General features: G+C 48.2%; 1 protein-coding gene across 1 annotated transcript; it reads left to right on the forward strand.

Annotated features, from left to right (window-relative positions):
• The first annotated feature begins 410 nt into the window (after window positions 1–410).
• LOC125428993 (small cell adhesion glycoprotein) lies at window positions 411–25,583 on the forward strand. Its single transcript, XM_048489697.1, has 4 exons — window positions 411–559; window positions 17,776–17,871; window positions 21,013–21,096; window positions 24,306–25,583. Exons 2-4 carry the CDS (start codon window positions 17,838–17,840, stop codon window positions 24,479–24,481), a joined length of 294 nt encoding a protein of 97 aa, XP_048345654.1. The 5' UTR covers window positions 411–559; window positions 17,776–17,837; the 3' UTR covers window positions 24,482–25,583.
• Window positions 25,584–25,916: the final 333 nt, after the last annotated feature.

The following is a 25,916-nucleotide window of genomic DNA, read 5'->3' on the forward strand; positions in this document are numbered from 1 at the left end:
GGGAGTGCACAGGCTAATCCGAATTCCCCAGATAAGCCTCCAGAACTCAAGGGGCAGAGCTGGGAATCAAACCTGGTTCCTCCAGATCAGAGTGCACCTGCTCTTAGCCACTACGCCGCTGCTGCTCTCACATGTAAAGTATCACATGCTCCCAGAAAGATGGGAGTTAGGGGATCACACGCATTGTTTTTGTTTGCTTTGACCCTTGACTCTTACTAGCTTTTTGCAAAAGCAAGACGTTTTAATAAAGCAAGCCCTGACGAACCTACAAGCCCTCTGACCCAGTTCCTAAGCACAAGGCAGTAGTTTGTGGGCACTGTGTCTCTCTCTCTCTGTGTCTCACAAAGAGTTAATGAGGCCTTCTGATGACTGCGCTGTTTATTATCAATGTAGTGAAACTGGAAATGTGAGGCGGGAAGGGGGAACGCCTTAGCCTAGCCACCAGAAAGCTAAGCAGCCACTGAAAGAAACTGGAGCTGGAAGAGAGACCGGGAGCAGGAGCTCAAAGAGCAACACGTGGAATTATTGTTATTCTTTTGATCCAATGTCATCGTGACAGGTAAGAGGGGGTCTAATTTAGAGACAAAGGGAGAGTGTGTAACTACAGTTGAGACAGAGTTCTGATCCGCTTTGCGCATGTGTTCACTAACGTCAATCAGCGACCAATTCTTGCATTCTTTCCCCCTAATATACACTGTGCAGTCAGTGTGATACAAGGATCTGGTAGGCCTGGGATCTCCCTGTGTGATCTTGGGCCAGGCACTTTCTGATCTGGCTAAACAAATGCACAGAGTTGTTCTGATGATGAATAAGAACCATGTGCTCCTTTCAAATTCCTTCGAGAAAAGACAGGCTGATCTGCAGAGTGATTTCTCAGAAAAGGCTCATTTGACGCACCGTGAGAAACAAGTTTTAAAAGTGGAAAGATGTAAAAAGGGGAATGCACGCTTTCTATTGCTGTTGTGCGATGGCATTTCCATCACAGAGTCCTCAAAGGCTGTGCATCGTGGCCTTTTGCCATCTTCTCTTCCTTCCCTGCACATAAATCTTAAAAACGCAAGCAGCTAGTCCTCAATAAATAATCAGAGAATGAAAAGCAAGCATAAAGTGCATAGAGTACAAAAAGCCAAGGGAAACTTCAAGCGACATCTCTAATGGCTGCGTTCGGCAAGGTTCTTTTCATTAATGATACTAAACTTGGAGGGAAGGAACTTTTCACATTGTCAATTTATAGTTTGTCCATTGATTATTGTTCACAGTTTTTCCATCTCAGTTTAAAGTCTACAGGAGTTCAGGTTACATGAACACAAGCATCTGATAGATGCCAGAAGTTTGGGAGGAATGTTTTGGTTTGGGTTTCTAGTGTGACCTTCTGCACATAAGACTTTGCTCCCCACACAGTTTTTCTTTAAATAATTAGGCAGTTCTGATGGGGCGTGCAATTACATGTAGCGATCGCCCAATAGACTCCTGCCGCGCTCCCCACCCCCAAAAAAACAATTGGGGGGGGGGGTGATTGAGAGCAAAGATAAATCAAGCAGAAAAAGGTTTTTAATATCACAGCTTGTAAAAATTACCTTCTCACAAAGGCAAGCTGGGAAATAAAAACAGAATTGGGAAAAGGTTGACATCACTTCTGGCCCGGATCTGTCACTCATCCAGGTCAACTACGGCAGTGTTGAGATCGCTGGAGAGGGTGTGGCGTTAGAGTTGCCATCATTCAGGTGGGGCCTAAGGTTGCCAGCTTCCGGTTGAGAAATATGTGAAGATTTGGGGGGTTGGAGCTTGAGGAGGGTGGAGTTTGTGAAGGGGAGGAACTTCAATGGGGTGTAATAGTATTGAAGTCCCTTCCCTTCACATGATGTTACAGTAATACTATAGACTCCATCTTCCAAAGCGCCTGTTTTCTCCAGGTGAATTGATCTCTATTGCCTGAGAGCTGTAATCCCAGATTATCTCCAGCCATCATCTGACAGTGGCAACCTTAGACCTAGAATGATCTCCAGACTAGAGATCAGTTCTCCTGCAGGAAACAGCAGCTTGAGAAGATGGATTCTATGAAATCAAATCCTTGCCGATCTCCTTCCTCTCCCTGTCCTCTGCTTTCCTGAGACTCTGCCACCAAATCTCCCTGAATTTCTAAAGCTGGAGTGGCACCCTGTGTCCCTGTCCTCGTGGCTACTGTGTCATGTGAAGATGGTGGCCCACACAGTAGCGTAGTGCCAACGGGGCCGGGTGGGGCGCGACGCCTCGGGCGTACGGCGCAGCAGGGGCATGGTCGGGGCGTTCCGGGGCAGACGGCGCTGCAGCAGGAGCACAGGGCGCGCACGCAATCTGGGTGGCATTCCCCCTCACTCTGCCCCTGGGCCACGTGTTAGTACAAAGAGGTCTGTGCCTAGGCCTGGACTGCCCCCCTCAAAAGGAAGAAGAGATAGAGGCCAGTGCCTTCTCCTCAAAATGACTCTGGTTGGACGATTGTCCTGGTGAGGAAAAGAAGGTAGTGGTAGGCTTTTTCACGCACTAGATGGGAACTAGAGAGTGCTGAAATTACAACTCCTCTCCAGATCGCAGACATCAGTTCCCCTGAAGGAAATGGCTTTGGAAGTTGGGCTCTAGGGCAGCGATGGCGAACCATTTCGAGGCCGAGTGCCCAAATTGCAACCCAAAACCCATTTATTTATCGCAAAGTGCCAATATGGCCATTTAACCTGAATACTGAGGTTTTCGTTTAGAAAAAATGGTTGGCTCCGAGGCGTGCGTTACTCCGGAGTAAGCTTGGTGGTAGTCGGTGGTTTTGCTTTGAAGCAACTGCAACTCTTCCAACGGGTGAATCATGACCCTAGGAGGGTTTACTCAGAAGCAAGCCCCATTGCCAGCAACCAAGCTTACTCCCAGGTAAAGGATCACGCTTTAGTTCTTCACATGAAAATCAGTGGGGTTTAACAGCACTTAACAGGGTTACCTACACTGCTTCCCCTAAACTAGGTCTTAGGTTTAATGCTAATAATCAAGCCCAGCGGCCCAGGCCAGCCTAGATGTGGGGGGGCACTTTGTTTGTGTGTGCCCACAGAGAGGGCTCTGAGTGCCACCTCTGGCACCCGTGCCATAGGTTCGCCACCACTGCTCTAGGGCATTATGCCCCACCAAGGTCCCTCCCCTCCCCAAATGTTGCCCACCCCAGATTCTACCCCCAAATCTCCAGGAATTTGGCAATCCAGAGTTGGCAAGCCTAAGTGGTAGCATTCTTTGTGAGGAAGAGCCTCAACCTTTCAACTAGGGTGGCTCTCCTGAATACGGTCCAGGAAATGTCTTGGCCAACAAAAAGGCCAACCTTCGCACCCTCCAGAAGCAGCATTTTAAGAAAAAAGAATTAGAGTTGCTGGCCAGCTGGTTTTTTAGTAACCAGTTATTTCACCTTGACGTGTGCAGTTCTCTGACTGACTGTTACGTTCAGAAGGCCAATACGAAAAGCACCATCAAAACTCACACCTCTCGGCTCAGTTGGGAAGTTTTTCATCTGTCCCAGCTCAACACCTTGATTTGTGACAGGATGCCAGGAGCTACTTCCCCACTTCTCTTCTTGGTTCAAGCAATACAGTTTCCGGTTTCGGGCCCCTACCAAAACACCAACATGTTGTCTAACCACAACCTGAGAGTACCGTGCAAAAAGCTAGAGCGACAGTTTCATGCAGCATTTGGAAAGAGCTTTGATTGCTCAAGTTTTTCCCCTTAATGTTCCATATCTTATTCAGATGAGCAAATGTGACATGTAGATGAATTGTCTGGGGAGAGTTGCGTAATGGGGCCAGAAAAAAACGATACTCCGCTTTGAACTGTGGGTACTCGGAACGACTTATTAGTCGGGCTGCTTTTATCAAAATGCATCCGGCGTCTTTTAATTATTTGAAACGGCCCTGAATGAATTCATTAATATAACTGACAATATTTGATTTTATGATAAAAGGCTTTTAGAAACCTTTATTGTAAAATTATGAATGATAATTAGATGTTGAGCTAACCAGTTTTTGCCCATTTCCACTGCCTATTCCCCCAAGCCTTTTAATTCTAGCAATAGATGCAAGTCATTAAAACTCTCCTTTTGTTTAACAAATCATAACATTTTAATAGTCACAGTGTGCATTGACATGACTGTCCATCTCTTTTTTCAGTCCCTGAGTCTTGCAATCGAATGTGTTTTGGCGGGGGGGACCTGTAGCACAAATGAGTCAAAACATTGTGCTGGGGGTTTGAGAGAGAGAGGCACTTTGTATCTGATGGTAAAGATAAAGTTTCCCCTTCAGTCGTGTTCGACCCTGGGGTACCACTGCAAGCAGTGATTTCACAGGCAAGCCGTTTTTGTGGGGTAGTTTGCCATTGCTTTCCCCGGCTATTCCTTACCCCTCAGCTATGTGCTAGGTACTCATTTACCGACCAAGGAATGGATGGATGGCTGAGTTGACCATGAGCCAGCTGCCAGGATATCTGACCCCCAGGGGGCTCGAACTCCTGACCGTGTGAGTGTGCAAGCACTTAACCATTACGCCACGCGGCTCCTGTATCTGATGGAATAGGGGACAAATGAAACAGCAAGAACAGTGGTTGATGATCAGACTGATTCCTACTGACCAGGTCAGGGTCCCCAAGACTAACAGAGGAAACACTGGAAGATGGGGGGGGGGCAGAATGTGGGGAAAGAGTAGACTGGACAGGGTGTGACGTCACTTCCAGGTGATGCTCTAGGCTGCCTCTCTTAGTTTTTATGGTCTTCACCACAGATACTAAAAAAATCTGTAGGGCATCACTATGTGGGTGACATTCTCCTCCTGCTCTTCAGTTTCTTGCGGGGGGGGGGGGGGGGTAGGGACCAGGGTGCGTAAATCCCTGCCCTGGGGAGGTAAATAGGAGCCTAAACCAAATGTTGGGTGTTTGTAGAAGGCGCCCATAGATTAAGTCAAAAGTTTCATCACTAAGCAGCTGACTTTGCTGTGTGGTGCTCTCATCCTTTAACTAAATTAAATAAACACAATGTACACTAGAAGTGGTCAGTGGCAGCTGACTTCCCCACAACCACGACTATCACAATTTGAGAGGGTTGAGGAGGCCCAGGAAACTGGAATGTATGAAACCAGCAGTGAGTCACCAATTTACCGGCACAGTGTGGGGGTGGAATGGTGACATCAGTTCTGGAACGAGAAGTAAAACTCCCAGGTGGCTTCCAAAGACCAGAATTCTTTGGGTAGCTCCTTGTGAGAGAGAGAGAGAGAGAGAGAGAGAGAGAGAGAGAGAGAGAGAGCCACATTAAAGGACTTACTGCTAAGTATTGTTGAAACTTTTAGGGAGTTTTTACATGGGATACTAAAAGTATTGTCATCCCAGGACTTTGTACCCTGTATGAAGGTTGTTCCCCAGACCTGGATGGTCCAGTACAGGGGTAGGGAACCTTTAACACTCAAAGAGCCATTTGGACCCGTTTTCCACGGGAAAAGAAAACACTCAGAGCCGCAAATAATTTTTGACATTTAAAATAAAGATAACACTATATATATAGGGGTTTTTTTTAACCTTTTACTCATTCTGAGAAGCGCATGGATGCGCCCGCCCTGCTGCCTGCAGGGCGGGCAAGGATGAAGCCAGCGGCTCGGCCTCACCGGCTGCCGGGAAAGCGCCCACCCCGCTCCAACGGGGCAGGCGAGAGGGGAAGCCCACGGCACGGTCCAGCCGACCGTGGGCAGTTGGTGCAAGGATGGGGGTGGCGGCTCGGCTCGTGGAGCCACAGTGCAAGGGCAGAAGAGCCGCATGCGGCTCTCAAGCCGCAGGTTCCCTACCCCTGGTCCAGTATGACCTGATCTTGTCAGATCCCAGAAGCTAAGCAGAGTCTGTCCTGGTTAGTACTTGGATGGGAGACCTCCAAGAAGTCCAGAGGAAAGCATATAGCAAGCCACCTTTGCCTCTTCATTTGAAAACTACCAGATCACTATAAGTCACCTGTGACTTACATAACTGCCGCAAGGTCACCCAGCAAGCTTGCATGGCAGATGTGATCTCCCAAATTCTAGTTCAAAACTTCCCAATAACATTCTCAATATTCTCCACAAAGAGAAAATTACTATTAATCTATTTAAGTCTGCAAAGCACATACGTCTGCATCACTAGTTTGTCATGGCTGTTCATGTGCGGAGCCAAGCTAAAGTAAACCTACTTTAGTTGTGGGGCGTAACCTAGGATTGGTAGGCAACATACAGCACCCTCACAAACCCGCACTGTCTGGGGTTACTAGGAATAAACTAGGTCAGTTAAACTGATTACAGGCTTAAATCAGTTTAAAATGTAGATGTGCCTCAGGTGTCTGCTTTATTTTTCTGGAACACAATCAGCTGTGCAGGCAGAGGTTTCAGTCAACTTTTCAGTACTGAATCCACTTGTGGCCAGATTGTTCACAAGTTGTCAAGGCCACTACAAGAGCAAAAGCAAAACAATTGGACAAGGACAAGATATGTTGACATTTGAACTCAATGAATATCTGATTCCAAGACTGGTCAGGGCAAACAGGGGAAGAAAGGCAGTAGATAGGGCTGCAATCTCACGAACTCTTCCCCAGGAATAAGCCCCGTTGAATAAAATGGATCGTAACTTTTGAGTATACCTGCTTCAGCCTCTGAAGTTTTCACCGATGAAAAGCCGAGTTGCCAGTGTTTGTCCTTTCTGAGAGTTTCTCTCTTTCCAAAATACCAGACAGGAAGATGTTGGGCATGGTGTGTACAGTGGAAACCATATCTGCCAAGCGTATCCCCAACTGGTCGCTGGGGAATCATACTGGAAAGGCCAATGGGGTATCAATTCCCACCTGGCCACTGGCAGGGTATGGCAGGGGGTGGGGTGGGGGAATAGGGTAGCCAGATCCAGACTGGAAAAACCTTAACATTTGGGGATGGCGCCTGGGGAGGACAGGGACCTCAGTGGGGTGCAAACGCCACGGTGTCTACCCTCTAGAGCAGTGGTTCTCAACCCGTGGGTCGCGACCCCTTTGCGGGTCGAACGACCCTTTCATAGGGGTCGCCTAAGACTCTCTGCATCGGTGTTCTCCATCTGCAAAATGGATAAATGTTAGGGTTGGGGGTCACCACAACATGAGGAACACTTTATTCTGTCGCGGCATTAGGAAGGTTGAGACCCACTGCTCCAGAGCATCCATTTCCCCCCCAGGGGAACTGATCTCTGTAGTCTGGAGATGAGGTATAATTCCAGGGCATCCCCAGGTCCCAACTGGAGGCTGGCACCCCTAGCTATCGTGTCTATCCCAGTACAGGGAAACTGCTGTATTTAGCTGGTTGACTTTTGTTGCGGTTTTGTAATGTCTCAGATGACAGACTGGTAGCTGGGGAATCCTCACACTGGGAAGACTAATGGGCTAGCGGTGGCGAACCTTTGGCACTCCAGATGTTATGGACTACAATTCCCATCAGCCCCTGCCAGCATGGCCAATTGGATGGTCAGGCCAATTGGCCGTGCTGGCAGGGGCTGATGGGAATTGTAGTCCATAACATCTGGAGTGCCAAAGGTTCGCCACCACGCTAGCAGTTCCCTCCTTGGAGCAAAACAAGTAAGATATCGGCCCTTTCCCCACTTACCTTAAGCCCCGCGCTACTCTCCGCAAGTAGCGCGGGGTCCCACTGCACTCCCCACGTGAGGGGCGGCAACAGCGCCAGGTCGCCCGGCAGCTGCCGTACTTATGCTAGCCCGCTTCAGCTGCAAGTAGCATCCCTGGCGCTGGCGAAAACGGCGCCTTTGGATGACCACAGCGCCGAGACCGCGGGGACGTAGCGACTTCCAAACGCGCTAGGGATGCCGCGCGCTCAGAGCAGCACGCAGCGACGGCGGCAGCAGGAGAAGTGGGGAAAGGCCCATCAAGGGTCTTATTGTGGCCATAAGATTACAGGGATTTACCCTTGTTGTCTTGCTTATTTGAATGGCTAAGTAGCGCCTCTTTAAGCAAACGCAAACGAAAAAGCAGCAGGCCATTTTGCTCCCATAACAACCAAATCCTGTCGTGGTTCCATTTCCCCTGCCCAGCCGTAGACTGCCGAGAAGTGGGATTGATGGCAATGAGCTATAGACCTTACCCCTTCAACTGAAGTGGCCAATCACACTGTGTGGAATTGGCCGTTGCTGTAACGCTTCCCTGTTCCTGATGAAAAATGCATCAGAGCATTAAAAAAAAGATATCTGCTGCCCCCCCCCCCCCCCCAATGATAACCAGGTGACCACAGCCCAGATAAGCCCAGATCCTGTTATCTGGTCGCCGAATCTCAAAAAGGATATTGAGGAGATAGAAAAAGTGCAGAGAAGGGCAACGAGGATGATTGAGGGACTGGAGCACCTTCCCTATGAGGAGAGGCTGCAGCGTTTGGGACTCTAGTTTGGAGAGGAGGCGGCTGAGGGGGGATATGATCGAAGTCCACAAAATTATGCATGGGGTAGAAAATGTTGACAGAGAGAAATTTCTCTCTCTTTCTCACAATACTAGAACCAGGGGGCATTCATTGAAAATGCTGGGGGGAAGAATTAGGACTAATAAAAGGAAACACTTCTATTTCACGCGGCGTGTGATTGGTGTTTGGAATATGCTGCTGCCACAGGAGGTGGTGATGGCCACTCACCTGGATAGCTTTAAAAGGGCCTTGGGCAGATTTATGGAGGAGAAGTCGATCTATGGCTACCAATCTTGATCCTCCTTGATCTCAGATTGCAAAGGCCTCAACAGACCAGGTGCTCGGGAGCAGCAGCCGCAGAAGGCCATTGCTCTCACCCCTCCCCTGCCTGTGAGCTCCCAAAGGCACCTGGTGGGCCACTGCGAGTAGCAGAGAGCTGGACTAGATGGACTCTGGTCTGATCCAGCTGGCTTGTTCTTATGTTCTTATCCAAAACTGAAAACTCCAAAACGGAAAGCTCCTTATCTCCCTCCTTGGACCTAGTTTAGGGGTGTGGCCTCCAGACAGGCCACCCCTGGAAGCACATTGCCAGAGAGGAGAGTCTTGCCTTGGGGGATGCCTGGTTTCTGCCCCTGAGAAAGGTGAGAAGCAGCTGCCAGGTGCTGCCCTTATTGCTCCACCAACACTTTATTCTGTTGCCCGCCCCAGCCCCCGTCTGGCAAGTGCACATGCCAGGGAATGCGGCCTAGCTGCTGAAATGGGCCTTGGCTGTGCTTCTGGCTTTAGCCTCCTAGCCTGGTCTCTATCTCGGCCTGGCCCTCCCTATTCTCTGGGGCCTGCCTCTATTCACATAGTTCTTACTTCTTAGCCTGCTAGAGCTTGCCCTTCTGCGATCCTCACAGCCATGTACACTTGCCTGCTCTGCGAACCCCTACGGAGTCTTTTTCTCCCTCCCGGTTGCTGCCATTTTCATGGCATGCTATAGAGACCTTCATCTGGTTTTGCTCCTGTTTCCTCCAGCTTCTTGCCCTTGCGGAAACTGGGCTCCTTCCGCACATGCAGAACAATGCACTTTCAAACTGCTTCCAGTGCTCTTTGAAGCTGTGCGAAGACGCAAAATCCACTTGCAAACAGTTGTGAAAGTGGTTTGAAAACGCATTATTTGGCGTGTGCGGAAGGGGCCGGCTGGCTTCCTTGCAGACTCAAAAAGCAGGTATTTGGTCTGGAGCCTTGCAGGGAGCAGGTCTACCTGGGAGGGAGGGAGGGAAGGAGGGGTTTGCTGGTAGGTGGCAAGAGGGTTAACGGCACCCCTTGTCAATTTCAAGTCTTCCTCTGCTCCCCACCCCCACCATGTGGACCTCGCAGTGAAAAGGGGGTTGTTGGCCTGTTGTTAGGTTCATGGCTGATTCCGCATGGGCAAGCAAGCACGGGTGTGGGAGGCTATAAAACCGGTGGGGTGGGGCGGGGGGGCTTCGCACAGGACTTGTTTCCAAAACAAGCCTACCCCGTTTTATTCCCCCAGCCTGAGTTTTTTGAAAATCGCTAAACTAGCAACTTCAGACCTCCCACTTCTCCTGCTGCCGTGCTTCTGTATGGCCTTGGCATCCTAGCCTTGGTGGCGATCCGAGCGTCCAGGCACGACTCGCTCTGTGCCAAGTCATCCAAAAGCGCCCGTTCGCCAGCATCCCAGGGATGCAGCGCAACTGAGCGGGCGCAGAGCGGTAGCGTCGAAGGCCGGCTCTTGTTGTCAGCCCCTCACGTGGGAGTGCAATTGGGGCCCAGCTGGCCACTTGCGGAGAGTAGCGGGGCATTTAAAATGAAGTGGGGAAAGGGCCTTCTTTTGAAAAATCCCGGTTTGGAGCTACTCCCAAGTGAACGACTAGACAGGAGGCTCTTTATTTGTCTCCCTTCCACCACGCCCTCCGCCACTGCCTGGCTGTTCCAGGGAGGCGCCTTTTCGCTAAAAAAATGTTTTTATGCGGAGATTGCATCTTCATTACTAGGCACGTGCAGCCAGTCATATTGTGGGACGATCGGCATGGCCGTGGGGGTTCATCTCTGCATGCCTGCGCAGCTAGTAGGAAATGTTAAAAAAAAGGGAGAAGTGCCTCCAAGCAAAGCCACCAAAGCAATCCGGGTTGTTTCCATGGGCTCCAGTGGCTGCCTGCAGGGACGTCTGTGAACCGCTAGACAGGAAAACAGATTCCTTTATTACGGTGGTGGCGAACCTATGGCACGGGTGCCAGAGGTGGCACTCAGAGCCCTCTCTGTGGGCACGTGCAAACAGAGCCCCCCCCCCCCATCTAGGCTGGCCTGGGCCGCTGGCCTCGATTAATAGCATTAAACCTAAGACCTAGTTTTGGGGAAGCAGTGTAGGTAACCCTGTTAAGTGCTGTTAAGGTTCCCCACTGAGATTTTCATGCGAAGAACTAAAGCCGATCCTTTTTACCTGGGGAGTAGCGCTTCGGTTGCTGGCAATGGGGCTTGCTTCTGAGTAAACCCTCCTAGGGTCATATTCACCCGTTGGAAGAGCTGCACGGTTGCTTCAAAGCCAAGCCACCGACTACCACCAAGCTTACTTCCAAGTAGCGCCTCGCATTGAGCCAACCGTTTTTTCTGAAGCTAAAACCTCAGTGAAGTCAGGTTAAATGGCCGTCAGGTCTGGCACTTTGAGATAAATAGAAGTGGGTTTGGGTTTGCAATTTGGGCACTTGGTCTCAAAAAGGTTCACCATCACTGCTTTATTACAACGGCAACCCATTATACATTTGCTGTGCGGAATCAGGCCACAAGTGGTAGTTTGGCCCAGATACAGCCAGGGTTGCCGACTTCTGGGTGAGGGCTGGAGATCTCCGGAAGTATAACTGATCTTCAGGTAAGAGGGGTCTGTTCACCTGGAGAAAATGGCCAGTTTGGAAAGTGGACTTTATGGTGTTGTCTCCAGTTGAATTCCCTCCCCTCTCCAAACCCACTGCTCCTCAAAATCGCCAGGTGTTTCCTGACCCTGAGCTGCCAACCCTAAATACAGCCATTGGTCTTTTCTTCTTATTCAGAGATGATTGCTTTTCTCACACATCTCTTCTTGAAGACCGTACCGGCAATATTGGCCTGCTCCTTGCCAAAGTCTATTGCACCAGTCGCAGCTACACCATTTCTATCCCTTTGCATCTTCGGTGGCTTGTTATATAGGGGGCCTCTCTCATTGTTGAGTCTGCAGGTAGTTCTGGAATTTGGAGGAAGGGTAATGGATGCCACCACAAAATGGCTGCCATTTGTTGAGAGGTTCCAAGCAAAGTGCCTTCCTATGATGGAGGCTGCTGTTTCTGAATGGGCAGGCTTAAAGGCCATGGCCTCCTGGGCTCTTTGGATGCCGCCCGGCACTATAGCAATAGAGGAAAGCTGAGATTTGCTTTGGGGAAGAGGTGCTGTTTGGCTTCAGTTTCTAAAGGAATAACCCCTCTGTATCAACATGGGGATGTTTCCGTTCCCAAAGCCATGAGAAACCCAGTGTCCATATCCAAGCTGAGGGCATGTAGCTTCATTAACCCTGGCTGGGAAGAATTCAGAGCTTTCCAAGGCATGCAAGGGAGGGGGAGGGAGGGAGTAAGGGGTGGCATGCAAGGGAGGGGGAGGGGGCCCAGCATCTGGACATGACCCACCCACCCTAGGAGGAGGGAGGGTGAGGGGCATGGCAAGGGAGGGAGGGATGGGGTGGCATGCAAGGAAGGGGAAGGGGCCCAGCATCTGGACATGGCCCACCCATGCTAGCGGGGGGAGGGGGAGGGTTGGCATGCAAGGGGAGGGGAGGGAGGGGTGGCATGCAAGGGAAGGGGAGGGAGGGAGGGGTGGCATGCAAGGAAGGGGGAAGGGACCCAGCATCTGGACATGGCCCACCCATGCTAGCGGGGGGAGGGGGAGGGGAGGGAGGGGTGGCATGCAAGGGAGAGAGGGAGGGAGAGAAAGGGACGGAGGGGGAGGCATGCAAGGGAAGAGCAGTGAGAGAGGGGAGAGAGTGAGGGTGGCATGCAAGGGAGGGGGAGGGGGCCCAGCTTCTGGACATGGCCCACCCACCCTAGCGGAGGGAGGGGGAGGAGTGGAATGCAAGGAGAGGGGAGGGAGGGGTGGCATGCAAGGGAGAGGAGGGAGTATCGCCTGTCAGGGAACGACCCATCATTTGCTGGTTCATTTTTTTTCTTTTCTATGCCTGATTCTTTAGTTTTTGTCACCATGACCCCAAAAGCAAGAAGACAGAAGGAAACATATCAACGGGTGTCATATCAGGATCACTAGTTTTTAGGGTTGCCAACCACCAGGTGGCACCTGGAGTACTTCTGCTTTTACAATTGGTCTCCAGGCGACCAAGATCAATTCTGCTGGGTTTGGAGGATGGACTTTATGACATTGTACCCTGTAGCAGAATTCCCTCTCTGTGACTGTCATCTGATCAGTGCTTGAATTGTCTTATTTATCCATGGTGAAGTCCCTCCTCTTTTTTAACCCCGCCCTCCCTAGGCTCCACCCCCAAAGTCTGCAGGTAGTTCCCAACCCAGAGACTGGCAACCCAACTGGTTTACGTCAGGCACCCCTCCTTCCAGTTTTATTTCCATTTTAATTTTGCACTGAGCTTGCCGTCTTCTCTGGCAGCGTTCTCGCTGTTCTTGGATTTCAACTTTCACTGTGATATTACGCCTCTGACTCATCTCCCTCTTGTCTTCTCTCTCACTCTGACCTCCTCTTTAGGGCTCTGCCTTTGGACAGGCTCCTGGCCTGCGTCTCTGCGGCAGAATTCCCTCTCTGTGACTGTCCTCTGATCAGTGCTCGAATTATTTATTTATTTGATGCACTGGAAGAATACATATGCTTCCCCTTGGAATGGGTGGAATGGCAAAATATAAATTCACAATAAAATATGATCAGTTCAAACAAAATCAACCCTAGTAGCGGGGGGAAAAACAGGAACAAACATATCTACTAACTAGGCAGGGGCTAGGGAACGCTGGCATAGTGGTTAAGTGCTTGCACTGCACCACTCACCTGACGTCCAGGAGTCTGAGCCCCCCAGGGTCGGGGATCAGACTCTTGGCAGCTGGCTCATGGTCAACTCAGCCATCCATCCATTCCCTGGTTGGTAAATGAGCTAGGGAGTAAAGAATAGCCGGGGACAGTGGTGGGATCCAAAAATTTTAGTAACCATGGTGGTGGGATTCAAACAGTGGCGTAGCTAAATGGGGCTGGAGCTGGGCAATGACGGTAGTGGCCGGACGATTCAAGGGCGTTAATAATTTCTCTGTTACTGTAAAAAACTCTTACTGTAAAAAAAAGTTCCTAATTTCCAGCTGGTATCTTTCTGTTCGTAATTTAAACTCATTATAGCAAGTCATATCGTCTACCAGAAACAACTACTTCTCCTCTAATTAACTGCCTGTAAAATACTTAATACTTTCAAATACTTAGTTCTGTTCCTAGAAATCAAAAAAAGGATACTTTCCTTAAACAAGGAACTTGACCATATTTCTAAAACATGTTTTTAAAACAGCCCAACGGGGAGAATTATCCCGTTTTCTACCTCCGCTAACCAGCCACATAGGAAACAACAGGACTTTATGATTTTTGGACCTAATGGAATTTCTAACGGAAAAGCAGACCCAATTAGTAACCCCCTCTCGGCACTCACAAATAATTAGTAACCCACTCTCGGGAACTGGTGAGAACCTGCTGGATCCCACCTCTGGCCGGGGAAAACAATGGCAAACTACCCCATAAAACGCCTATGTAATGCAGTGGTACCCCAGGGTCAAACACGACTGAAGGGGAAACTTTACCCTTTAGAGAACGCTGACCTTCCTAGCTTTTAGTATGACCTACTTGACTACTATTCTAGTAGTCTGGGGCGTGACATAATTTTGCAATGATTCATTAAAAGCCTTTCAGCCTTTCCAGCGTATAATTTGAGCAGTGCATCTCCTCTTAGTTTTGCCTTGCCATGAATGGTGTAGCTTTTTCTAAAGTCTTGTCCCCTTTCAAAAGCCTCGACGCCACTGCCCGTTCTTAAACTCAGCAATTGCCACCTTCAGCTTGCCTCTGTCTTGAACCGTTGACTTAATTGTGTTGTCAATTCACCAGTATTTGTTTTATTCATTTAGATATTTACATGCTGCAGTTCTTCCTGGTGGGGTATCAAAGCATACTACAACATCTTTGTCATCTGCCATTTATCCTTACAATGATTATCCTGTCAGGTCAGTTAGACTGAAAGCCCCATACAAAGCAGGGGGGAATCCTCTCCAGGGTGGTGGCTGTGCCAGAGGAATCATCTCCAGAGGTGGTGGCTGTGCCACCCCAATGAAGGGATTATTCTGACAGCAGGCGGCTACCACCGGGGCGCAGAGGCGTTCCTCCCATTGGGCAAAGTGGGCAGTTGCCCAGGGCGCCACCTTGTGGGGGGGGCGCAAAACTGCAGATTTGTGGGATTTTTTGGTATTTTCAGTGTTTTTCCGTTTTTGGCCTGCAGAGGGCGCAGTTCTTATTCTAGCAGCACCACAATTTCAGGGATTTTTCGGGAGACTCTCACAGTAGATATCACCCAGGTTTGGTGAGGTTTGGTTTAGGGAGTCCAAAGTTATGGACTCCCAAAGGGAGTGCCCTCATCCCCCATTGTTTCCAATGGAAGCTAATAGGAGATGGGGGCTACACCTTTGAGGGTCCATAATTTTGGACCCCCTGAACCAAACTTCACCAAACCTGGGTGGTATCATCAGAAGATACTCTGAAATTTTGGTGCTGCTATCTTAATTGCACCCCTGACAGCAGGCACCCCCTAAATTTCCCCAGATTTTCCTTTTAAATCCATCCCCTTCCTGCCAATGCTTGTTTTCTTTCTTTCTTTTATTCTCTCGATGCCTAATAAAAGTTGTTGTTGTTGTTGTTATTAAATCCACCTCATTTGGCATGGATTTAAAGGGAGAATCTGAGGTCCCCAGTTTAAACATTGAAAGTGATGCTATTTCAGGGTGGGGGATAATCCACCCCAAAACATCATCACTTTCATCAATGTTGTTTGACCTAGGGACCCCAGATTCCTAATCTTTAAGGTGGATTTAAAAAGGAGAATCTGGGCTCCCTGGATACAACAATTCATTAGAAAATAATGCTGCTGTTTGGGGTGGATTCCAGCATCACTTGTTTGAACTGAGGGAGCCAAGATTCTCCTTTTAAATCCACCTTAAAGGGAGAATCTAAGGGTCCCCAGCTTAAATAAGGTTGAAAGATGATGCTGTTTCCCCAATTGGGGGGGACTGGATACAACACCATAAATTGTTTTCATACCAGTAATAAAACATTTTTTGAAAGCATTTTGAAAAATGTTTTCAAAATATACTTCTGCTGTGTTCAGATTTCCAGTGAGTTGGGGTGGAGTTCTATATTAATGATGGTGACTTTAGAAGCGCACCTGGTGGAAAAAATCTTTGTTTGAGGTCATGGTGAAGGGGAGGGTGGTCAGCCATGGGAGCATCAAACTCAGGTTTTACCCAGGGCTCCAGTTTGCCTCGGTACGCCACTGCTGGGGCGTACTACCCACGGGGATGAGGGAGTCAAATGACCCCAGGCGCAATGGTGGGGTGTGTGTGCAAAATTCCCTCACTGACCTGGCTCAGAAGAGCTGGGTCAGCATGGAGGAGGCACCTAAAGACAGCTGCATCGCCCACTCAAGCTGCCTTCTTCCCCCCCCCCTACGCCTCTGGCAACTGCTGCCCTCCCTCTTGGCATTGGAATGTGGCACTGAATGCTGCTCCAGTGCTCACAAGCTGCATTCCCGGTGTCGTGAGAGGATAGGTCGGGCCGAGGAGGAGTCGAGCATTAGTTTCAGCCTTCTGCTCTCTTGGCCCCCTCTTGGCCTTTTCTGTTTGTCTAACAAACAAAAAAGCTCACAAGTGACCCACAAGAAAACAAAAAGCATAAAATCTAGTGCATTAAATCCAATCGCATCAATGAACACATTATAAATAAAATCAATGCAGAAAGAAACAACACAAATAACGTTAAAACAATTCAGCCGGCGATCAGTCAATGAACGGAGGACTACCGCCTCTACATATACAATGTGATGTCGCAGAGAGAATTGATAGCAAGAAGCCATCTTGGAGCTAACATTAATATTAATTTTATAAGCTGCATTTTAATGGGAATTTGGGGTTTATTTTATTAGAGCCATCTTAATTCATATATTTATTGTATTTTTTTTTTTTTAAATTGATTATTGCTCTCTATCTGTACTGTACACCACCCTAGAGCCTCTCCTCGGGAGTGCGGTCTATAAACCCAATAAATAATAATAATAATAATAATAATAATAATAATAATAATAATAATAACAACAACAACAACAACAACAACAACAACAACAACAACAAATTGAAGTTGAAAGATTGTGGCAGAAAAGAACAACAGTAGTAATCCCACACTGAAGTAATTGATTGCTCTAGGAGGTCCTAAGAAATCTTGAAAAACATCTGGAGAAAGCCTTAAACTTGGACAGAACATCCAGTCCACATGCTAAGAAGCAGCACTTCTAGGAACTTCCTGCACATATTCTATTTGAAATACCTCTAATATCCTAGGTCCTTGGGAAGGACTCGATATTCAGAGATGAATTCCAGACACTTGTGCTGTTATGTATATTATAATAATAATAATAATAATAATAATAATAATAATAATAATATGTGTAATAATGTAATAATAATAATAATAATAATAATAATAATAATAAAAATTGGCAGCCCTCAGACAGCAATTTAGAACAATTTAGGGCAGCAGTCCAATTGAAAACTGTTTAAACCCAGAAAGGCACAATATCAGAGCAGATAAAAACGTTTTCCTCCGGCATCTGAACCTTAAAAGTCGTGAACTACTGAGGGGAGGGAATTCCATTGGCTGTGCAAGGCTGTGAACATTATTTGGGACCTTGTATCTGTGGCAGCAGTGCAATAATTCTGCACCTAGAAAGCATGAGTGCCAAAAGTTAAGACTCCTAGTCCATGAGATCTGGGTTACAACTCAGATGCCACTTTGTGTGCAGTTCATCACTGGTTGCCTGCAGACAGTGCCGCCTGAATTCTTTGCAAGATTTCTCAGAAGGAAATCCCACCAAGTCCCTCCGTATATCCCACTGAGTCACCTCCCAGTATGTTCTTACTCTTTTGAAATTTCAGTTTCCTTTTGATATGTCATCTAGAAAAAAAGAGTTGATGGTTTCACAGGCGAACAGAGAAGAGCAATGAGAGAAGAAGTCGACAACTGTTAACGGCTGTCAAAAACAAATGTCTGTCATTTTCCCACTATCCAGCTTTGAAAGATTTTGAAGTTCTCAACGTGAAAAACTGACAACCTGAGGGAAACAGTGATGCCATGGCAGCCGTCCCAACCCCTCCACCACACTCAGGTAAATGTGCTGGGATGTGAGGGGGAATATGATTGAAGTCTATAAAATTATGCATGGGATAGAAAATGTTTACAGAGAGAAATTTTTCTCTCTTTCTCACAATACTAGAACCAGGGGGCATACATTGAAAATGCTGGGGGGAAGAATTAGGACTAATAAAAGGAAAACACTTCTTCACGCAGCGTGTGATTGGTGTTTGGAATATGCTGCCACAGGGAGGTGGTGATGGCCACTAACCTGGATAGCTTTAAAAGGGGCTTGGACAGATTTATGGAGGAGAAGTCGATTTATGGCTACCAATCTTGATCCTCATTGATCATGAGATTGCAAAGGTTTCCTTAGCAGACCAGGTGCCTCGGGGAGCAGCAGCAGGCAGAAGGCCCTTGCTTTCACCTCCTGCATCACGAACTCCCAAAGGCACCTGGTGGGCCACTGCGGAAGTAGCAGTCAGTGCTGGACTAGATGGACTCTGGTCTGATCCAGCAGGCTAGTTCCTTATGTTCTTATCTTTCCCTTTGTACTGAGGGAGATAACTCTTTGCTATAAAACATGAAAGAGGTGTGTTGATGACCAAAAGCTTTTGGGGGTGGGGGAAATTTTTAGAGGGCATGTAGGGATGCTACATAACCTAGAAAATTAATTAGAAAAAGACATCCAGGAGATAAAGGAGTAAAGAGAGTTGGGGACCAGTGGCCAAGTTTCAGGAAGAGAACCTCAGGTCAGAGGGCCAGGCCTCTATTCAGGGTATGGATTTTTAGGCGCATAAATTCCTTGGTGTCGAACATTTATGTGAAGAGTTTGGACCCCAAAATGTATTATCTGAACATGGGCAACTTGGGGAACTCCGAAGAAACCAGTTCTTGGCAGAACGTTTGTTTCTGCCGGCAGCTCTGCTGTGCGGAATGAGAAATTAACGGAGGGATCCTGATTAGCTGAGCCTTGAAAATGTTTGGAAATGGACCAGTGTTGGGCTTATTCTACCCTCCAAAGTGGGAGCCAAAGTCACAGACTTCCAGCAGAGCAAATCATCTTGTGTCTTTAATGGTTCTTTTGCCTACACCGTCGTTTCGGCCTCAAGGGCCAGTTGTTTCAAGATCTCTTGCCAGAGTTATTTGAGTCAAGGTTTGCTCTGTGCAGCTTGCTCTGTGCAGTGATTGGTGCAGGCCAACCGAATGAATTAAAAGTCTCCATGGCTTCACTTGGCATGGTTCACCTACTTACAAAGGTGTAGTGCACAATGCTTCAAAATGGGGAGGGGTGCGGCGCAGCAGCGAGCCCAAACTTGGCACGCTGAAAGTCCCTGGCATCGTCATTTCAAAAGTCGCCGGGCCAAGCTTCCCACAGCCTGAGATTGTGCAGAGCTGCTATCAGAAAGCATGATTTGTTTTCATGGAACATTCGGGCACCTCCTGGACTTTACCTGGCCTTTCTTTGATCTCTCTCAAATCTGGTTTAAAAAAGCATGGCAGCAAACCAGGATGATTGCTGCATAGATAAGGTTGCCAATCTCCAGGTAGGGCCTGGAGGTCTCCCAAAATTTCCGTGGAGAAAATGGCAGTGGTTGAAAGTGGACCGTATGGCAAGGGGGTCCAACTCTGGCGCCTCAGATGTTGATGGACTTCATGGATGGTCCATGAACATCTGAAGTGCCAGAGTGGGACACCCCTGCCGTACGGGATTATAATCTTCTGAAGCCTTTCCCAAACCCATCCTCCTCAAGTCCATCTCCCAGGTCTTCAGGGATTTCCTGATTTGGAGCTGCCAGCCCAACAGTCATGTTTCTCCTGCCCACGTGGAAGCCATTTTCCCTGACGCTGTCCCTGCAGCAGCCATTTTCTCTTCTTCTTTTTTTTTTATTAAAACAGACAATACAAAGTTCTAATCTGGAGGAACCAGGTTCGATTCCCCGCTCTGCCGCCTGAGCTGTGGAGGCTTATCTGGGGAATTCAGATTAGCCTGTGCACTCCCACACACGCCAGCTGGGTGACCTTGGGCTAGTCACAGCTCTTCGGAGCTCTCTCAGCCCCACCTACCTCACAGGGTGTTTGTTGTGAGGGGGGAAGGGCAAGGAGATTGTCAGCCCCTTTGAGTCTCCTATAGGAGAGAAAGGGGGGATATAAATCCAAACTTCTTTTCTTCTTCTTCTTCTCTGAATTCCCATCTTTCATTTTTTTAAAAAAGTACCTCACTGCTTTCGTTGTGGAGTTGGGGAAAGGCATATCTCTGCAGTAATAGGGGTGAGAGACTTGCTTTTTAAACATAAAAACAACAACAACAGCTGGGACTTTAGGTTAAACATATTGTTATAAGAAGAGAAGAAGAAGAGTTTGGATTTATATCCCCCCTTTCTCTCCTGCCAAGAAGAACTCAGGGACATTGCCAATCTCGCGCGCTCCTGGCACTAAACACCCTGAAGATGGACTCGAACTGAGAGTTCGAAGCTGTGACCAGCCCAATATGACCCAGCTGGCATGTGGGGACCAACTATGTCGAAGAAGGAGAAGCTAATCTGAATTCCCCAGATAAGCCTCCACAGCTCAGGCGGCAGAGCTGGGAATCAAACCCGGTTCCTCCAGATTAGATACAGGAGCTCTTAACCTCCTACGCCACTGCTGCTCCACACTGCTAACAGAATATTCATATGATATTCAGTGGAAAAAGACCTAAGGTCAACTGCTGGGGGCTGGGGCAGGAAACAGTGAGAAGACCGGCTGTGCTGTAGCCGTGCTGCTGCTGCGCGGTATCAGCAGCCACACCAGCAATAGGGAAACCACGCAAGCCTGTCCCCATGTGGAAAACATCAGAGCAGAATGCAATGAGCTTGTAGACCGACGGTCTGTCCTTCGTACACGGCAGCTTCGTACATTCAAGGGTTGCAAGAACAACATACAATGGAAAGCAGGGGTGGGCAATTATTTTTTCCATGGGGCCGCATAAGAAACAGAAAATATTGTGGAGGGCCGGGCCAAAAGGCAGGGGGAGCGAGGCGCTTTTGAAAGCCCCGCAGAAGCCGGCAGCCAAGGCGACCGGATGTGGCCCGCGTGCCGTATAATGCCCAGGTCTGATGTAAAGAATGAGTGCCATTTTCTGCAAAACGTTGCAGGTATCCATAACGCCCGCCTTCTTCTGTCATTCATGCAGAAGACCTACTGACCAGCATGTTTATGAAGAAGATGATGAATACACCCACTCTGGAAGAGGAGACCAACGTAGCCGTCATCGGAGGTATGGTTGCCCAACCCACTGCGTGCTTAATGAATGGACTATCCCCCATCCAACCTCAGGACCGCAGCAGGAGCAATAAATACTTCCACATTTATGTGCTCAGCATTAGAATAAATGTCTGGAGGGGTTACTTAAGTGTATCCTCACAACTGAGCAGTAAGGTGTACTGCAGCCCTCCAGTGGAGCAATAGCACCTTTAGAGCTGTTGGGGGGGGGGGGCAGGCCTTTTCTCCGCCTGTGCTGTGGTCCTGATCCAAACCAGGAGCCTGTGTACTTGGGAAACATCTGCCCAGCAGCTAATGTCAGGCTGGGGAAAACAAACTCAATGCCTGAAAAAATGTTTGGCCCTTGTAATTCCTAAATGCTCATGAGAGACAAGATAAGAGTGCTGTGTGGGCACATATAGACAGGTAAATTCAATGACGGTGCACATCAGTGGCGTAGTGAGGGGGGGCGCAGGGGGGCTGGAGCCCCAGGTGCCACTTCCTTGGGGATTCACTGCAGGGCCATGTTCTCCTTGCAACTCCTTGCGTTCAGCAGAGGCCAATTTACTGGTGGTTCCTGGCCCCTCAATGATGCGGCTGGCCTCCACTCGGGCCAGGGCCTTTTCAGCCTTGGCCCCTGCCTGGTGGAACACTCTCCCTCCAGCTGTCCGGGCCCTGCGGGATCTTGGTGAATTCCGCAGGGCCTGTAAGACTGAGTTGTTCCACCGGGCTTTTGGAGTGCCCAGCCGCTGATTAGGTGCCCCTTCTACTCTATTCCTCCGGTTTTCGGAGTCCCCCTGTCATCTAGGGGACCCACTTTTGTTATTGTCTTGTTCCCCCTTTTTTGGGAGGGTTTAATCTGGGGTATTGCTGACGCCATTTTATTGAATTACTGCTGCGTTTTAAATATGTACACTTTTAAACTTACATTTTAATTTAATGGGGTTTTGTTTATATACTGTATGTGGAATCCATGTTGTACACCGCCCAGAGCCCTTTGGGGATTGGGCGGTATAGAAATCCCATAAATAAATAAATAAATAAATAAATAAATAAATAAAACTGTGTCCCAACCCTGAACGCTCTGTGGAGCTGAGGCCAGAATCAAAAAGGCCTGGCCCACCCCCTATCACCACATGGAGATCAAAAGTGGGCAAGCCTGGCTGGCTCCGCTCCCGATCTCCACGTGGAGTTCGAGGTGGGGGGCAGCTGTGGAGGAAGGGGTGGTGCCCAGGGTTAGCCCCGAGTGCTATTTGATAAAGCTATGCCCCTGAATCACACCAAGAGCAGCTTGCGGTGTCTGTGACTCCAGCAGGGGACAAAGGGCTCACTCCAAAGATAGGCTTATTTAAAAGAAGAGTTTGGATTTATACCCCACCTTTCTCTCCTGTAAGGAGACTCAGGGTGGCCTACAAACTCCTTTCCTTTCCTCTCCCCACAACAGACACCTTATGAGGCAGGTGGGGCTGAGAGAGTTCTGAGAGAACTGTGACTAGCCCAAGGCCACCAAGCAGGAGTGCAGAAACGCATCTGGTTCACCAGATAAGCCTCTGCCACTCAGGTGGAGGAGTGGGGAATCAAACCCGGTTCTCCTGGTCATTTTTGTGTGTTGCAGTTGTCAAAACCATTATTTTGTGCATTGTTGAACATGGTACTTTGATAAAGGTGCATTTACAGTTCATTGAACTATTGTCATCAAACTTTCAAACGAATGGGGGAAGCAGGGCTAGGTGTAGTCCCATAAATAATGGCCCACAAAGACCCAAAGCATGCTAGATGTTGACCTCGGTGCTCTTGAGCATCACACCCTTGTCCTAACCCTGCTTAAGAAAGATCAGGAGGGAGCTGCATGTGTGCATGATTTCCTCCCCCATCAGTGTTAATCACAACTTTGTGTTGTCTGCACAGGTGTTAACAAGGTAGCAAAGCAGTTTCAAACCCTGGTTTTAAATTCAGCCTCAAGGTTAATGCTGGTGAAGACAAGGTCCTGATGGTGGAAAGCAGTGGCGTATTTGCCTAGGAACAGGGGGTGCCTTCTGTCCCCGGGCGCCACTGACCTGGTCGCGTGGAGGGGTGCAAAGTCAGCCCCCCATGTGACCAGGAAGACGGCAAGGCAGCAAGACGTCTTCTGGCGTCCTGGACCCCGCCCCAGGCGTTAGCGGGGACCCTGGAGAATGGATGTCTCTGGGCGCCATTTCCCCCCAGTACGCCTCTGGTGGAAAGTGAAGAAGAAGAAGAAGAGGAGGAGGAGGAGGAGGAGGAGGAGGAGTTTGGATTTATATCCCCCCTTTCTCTCCTGTAGGAGACTCAAAGGGGCTTACAATCTCCTTGCCCTTCCCCCCTCACAACAAACACCCTGTGAGGTGGGTGGGGCTGAGAGAGCTCCCAGAAGCTGTGACTAGCCCAAGGTCACCCAGCTGGCGTGTGTGGGAGTGTACAGGCTAATCTGAATTCCCCAGATCAGCCTCCACAGCTCAGGCGGCAGAGCTGGGAATCAAACCCGGTTCCTCCAGATTAGATGCACGAGCTCTTAACCTCCTACGCCACTGCTGCTCCTGCCATCAAATTGTAGCCGGCTTAAGGCAGCCTTGCAGGGTTTTCAGGGCGAGCGGCAAACACAGGTGGTTTGCCATTGCCTGTCTCTACACAGACTTCCTTGATGGTCTCCCATCCAAACACTAACCAGGGACGACACTGTTTAGCTGCTGAGAGCTGAGATTTTGCTATCCAGGTGAGAGTGTCAATACTTCACCCTGCTATACTCTGTCTCAGATAAAGATGTTAGTACAGTCAGTTGAGCTGCAGCCGTTGAGAACACTGTATGCTCCCACATTAGAATATAGTCCCAAACAAATATGAGAATTATCATTCATTTTTTATTTGTTTCATTTGTCAAAACCATTATTTTGTGCATTATTGAACATGGTATTTTGATACAAGAGCATTTATAGTTCATTGAACCACTGTCATCAAACTTTCAAACAGAATGGGGGAAGCAGGACTAGGTAGGCACTAGGACCCAGGCGGAGCCTTCTACAACCAAGGAGGTCCGGCATGTTGAGTTCTGTGGCGGAGGAATATACAATCTACTAACATCTTTTCGTGAGAAAGAGTATAAAAAGGTGAAAGAGGTGGAAGAGATCAGAGTGAGAAAGGAGCACGCATGTCCTTAACCATGATCAGCCACAACACCATAACCGGTTGTGGTTTTTTTGTTTGATACAGCTGTTATTGCCGTGGTTTTGGTCACCCTCCTTTCGGTCATTGTGCTGATCATCATTTACATGTACAAGAACAAAGGCACCTACCGTACCTACGAACACCGAGAGGCCGATCGAGAAGGCTCAGTCCAGATGGAGGATCTTTCCAATAAAGGCGAGAAAGAAGAGTACTTCATCTAGAGAAGAGGACACCAGGTTGCTGGCATGTTTTGGACACTGACGCTTAGAGGAAAAAGAGCTACCTTTGTTTTATCTTTTTTAGCAAGGTATTCAAGCTGTATTATTTATTTCATTTTAGATCAGCACCCTTCCCCCAGGAGCTGAAGTTTAAATGGATGTTCAGAGTGGTGACCCCTTTCTGAATTGTGGAAACCCTTGAAAAGGGAGGTTCAGATTTTACATTCTTGAACCCTTCCTGCACAGTTGGCCAAAGTGCTTTAAGTTCATCAGTTGCTCTCACTCCACTTTCAACCTTGCAGTAACAGCAACCATCACACCTGCTGTTACATAAAATAAGCGAGGCTCAAGAGCAGTTCCCTTGCATGGGAACATCCTATGATTTATGACCCGACAGCTCCACGACAAACACATCTCTATTTTAGCCTATATCCTTCTGTGGTAACTTCCATGTTTTTATTTTCATTCATGACTGTTTCACAGAAGACGCAGCAGCAAATTCAGGTTGACTGCCATAACCAGTCCTGGCTCTTTGAGGAGCATACTGGTATAACGCATTTGATTTGACGCTTTTGTTCAACTCTCCCACTCTTTACAATCTTAGGTGTAGCTCTAAGAATTGTAGTGTCTCCAGAGGGGCAAAGAGGAACTACAAATAAACTCTTGCCTTTGTTTGCTGTTTGGCTCCAGACCCTCTTCTGGCAGGGGATCCCATTCTACGACATACACACCTCTGTGTTCCTGTAATCTGTGGGTGGACTGGCTTTTTAAAATTGACTTTTCATATCAGTTCATATCCTAAGGAGGTAGCTGTCCTGCAGAGGGTTGAAATGTTCAAAATAGCCACTATGTTGAGTTCTCCCTGTTCTGTCTGCAACAAATACTAACTTCTGGGTCCCAACGTCATCACGGAGCACAATTCTTTGCTCTGTATCATTGGTTGCCACTGGCAAGGAGACGTGTAGGGAATTGGCTCACAGTTTAGAATGTTGATGTTTGGACAGACTCTCTAGGAGCTTTGTTGAGTTTTATCAAGTTGTTGTGAACTTTTTATGCAAGAATCCGATCAATAAGGTAAAAATAAACGTAACATCAGTCAATGGAATATATGCTGGTACGTGCTGGTTCAAGAGATAATTAAAATATCATAAATGTAAAGGTGTAGTAGCAGAACCAAGCATAAACTAGGAACTACAACACTGCTACTAGCATTAAAGAGGGAAGTGTCAAATTTTAATACAGTGCTTGAACATAATTTAGCTAAGGCTCATTCCGCACATGCAGAATAATGCACTTTCAAACTGCTTTCAGTGCTCTTTGAAGCTGTGCGGAATGGCAAAATCCACTTGCAAACAGTTGTGAAAGTGGTTTGAAAACGCATTATTTGGCATGTGTGGAAGGGGCCTAAGTGAATAAGGCACCAGGAGTACCGTCTTTT

This window comes from Sphaerodactylus townsendi, linkage group LG03 (genome assembly GCF_021028975.2).
Source record: "Sphaerodactylus townsendi isolate TG3544 linkage group LG03, MPM_Stown_v2.3, whole genome shotgun sequence".
Lineage (NCBI taxonomy): Eukaryota > Metazoa > Chordata > Lepidosauria > Squamata > Sphaerodactylidae > Sphaerodactylus > Sphaerodactylus townsendi.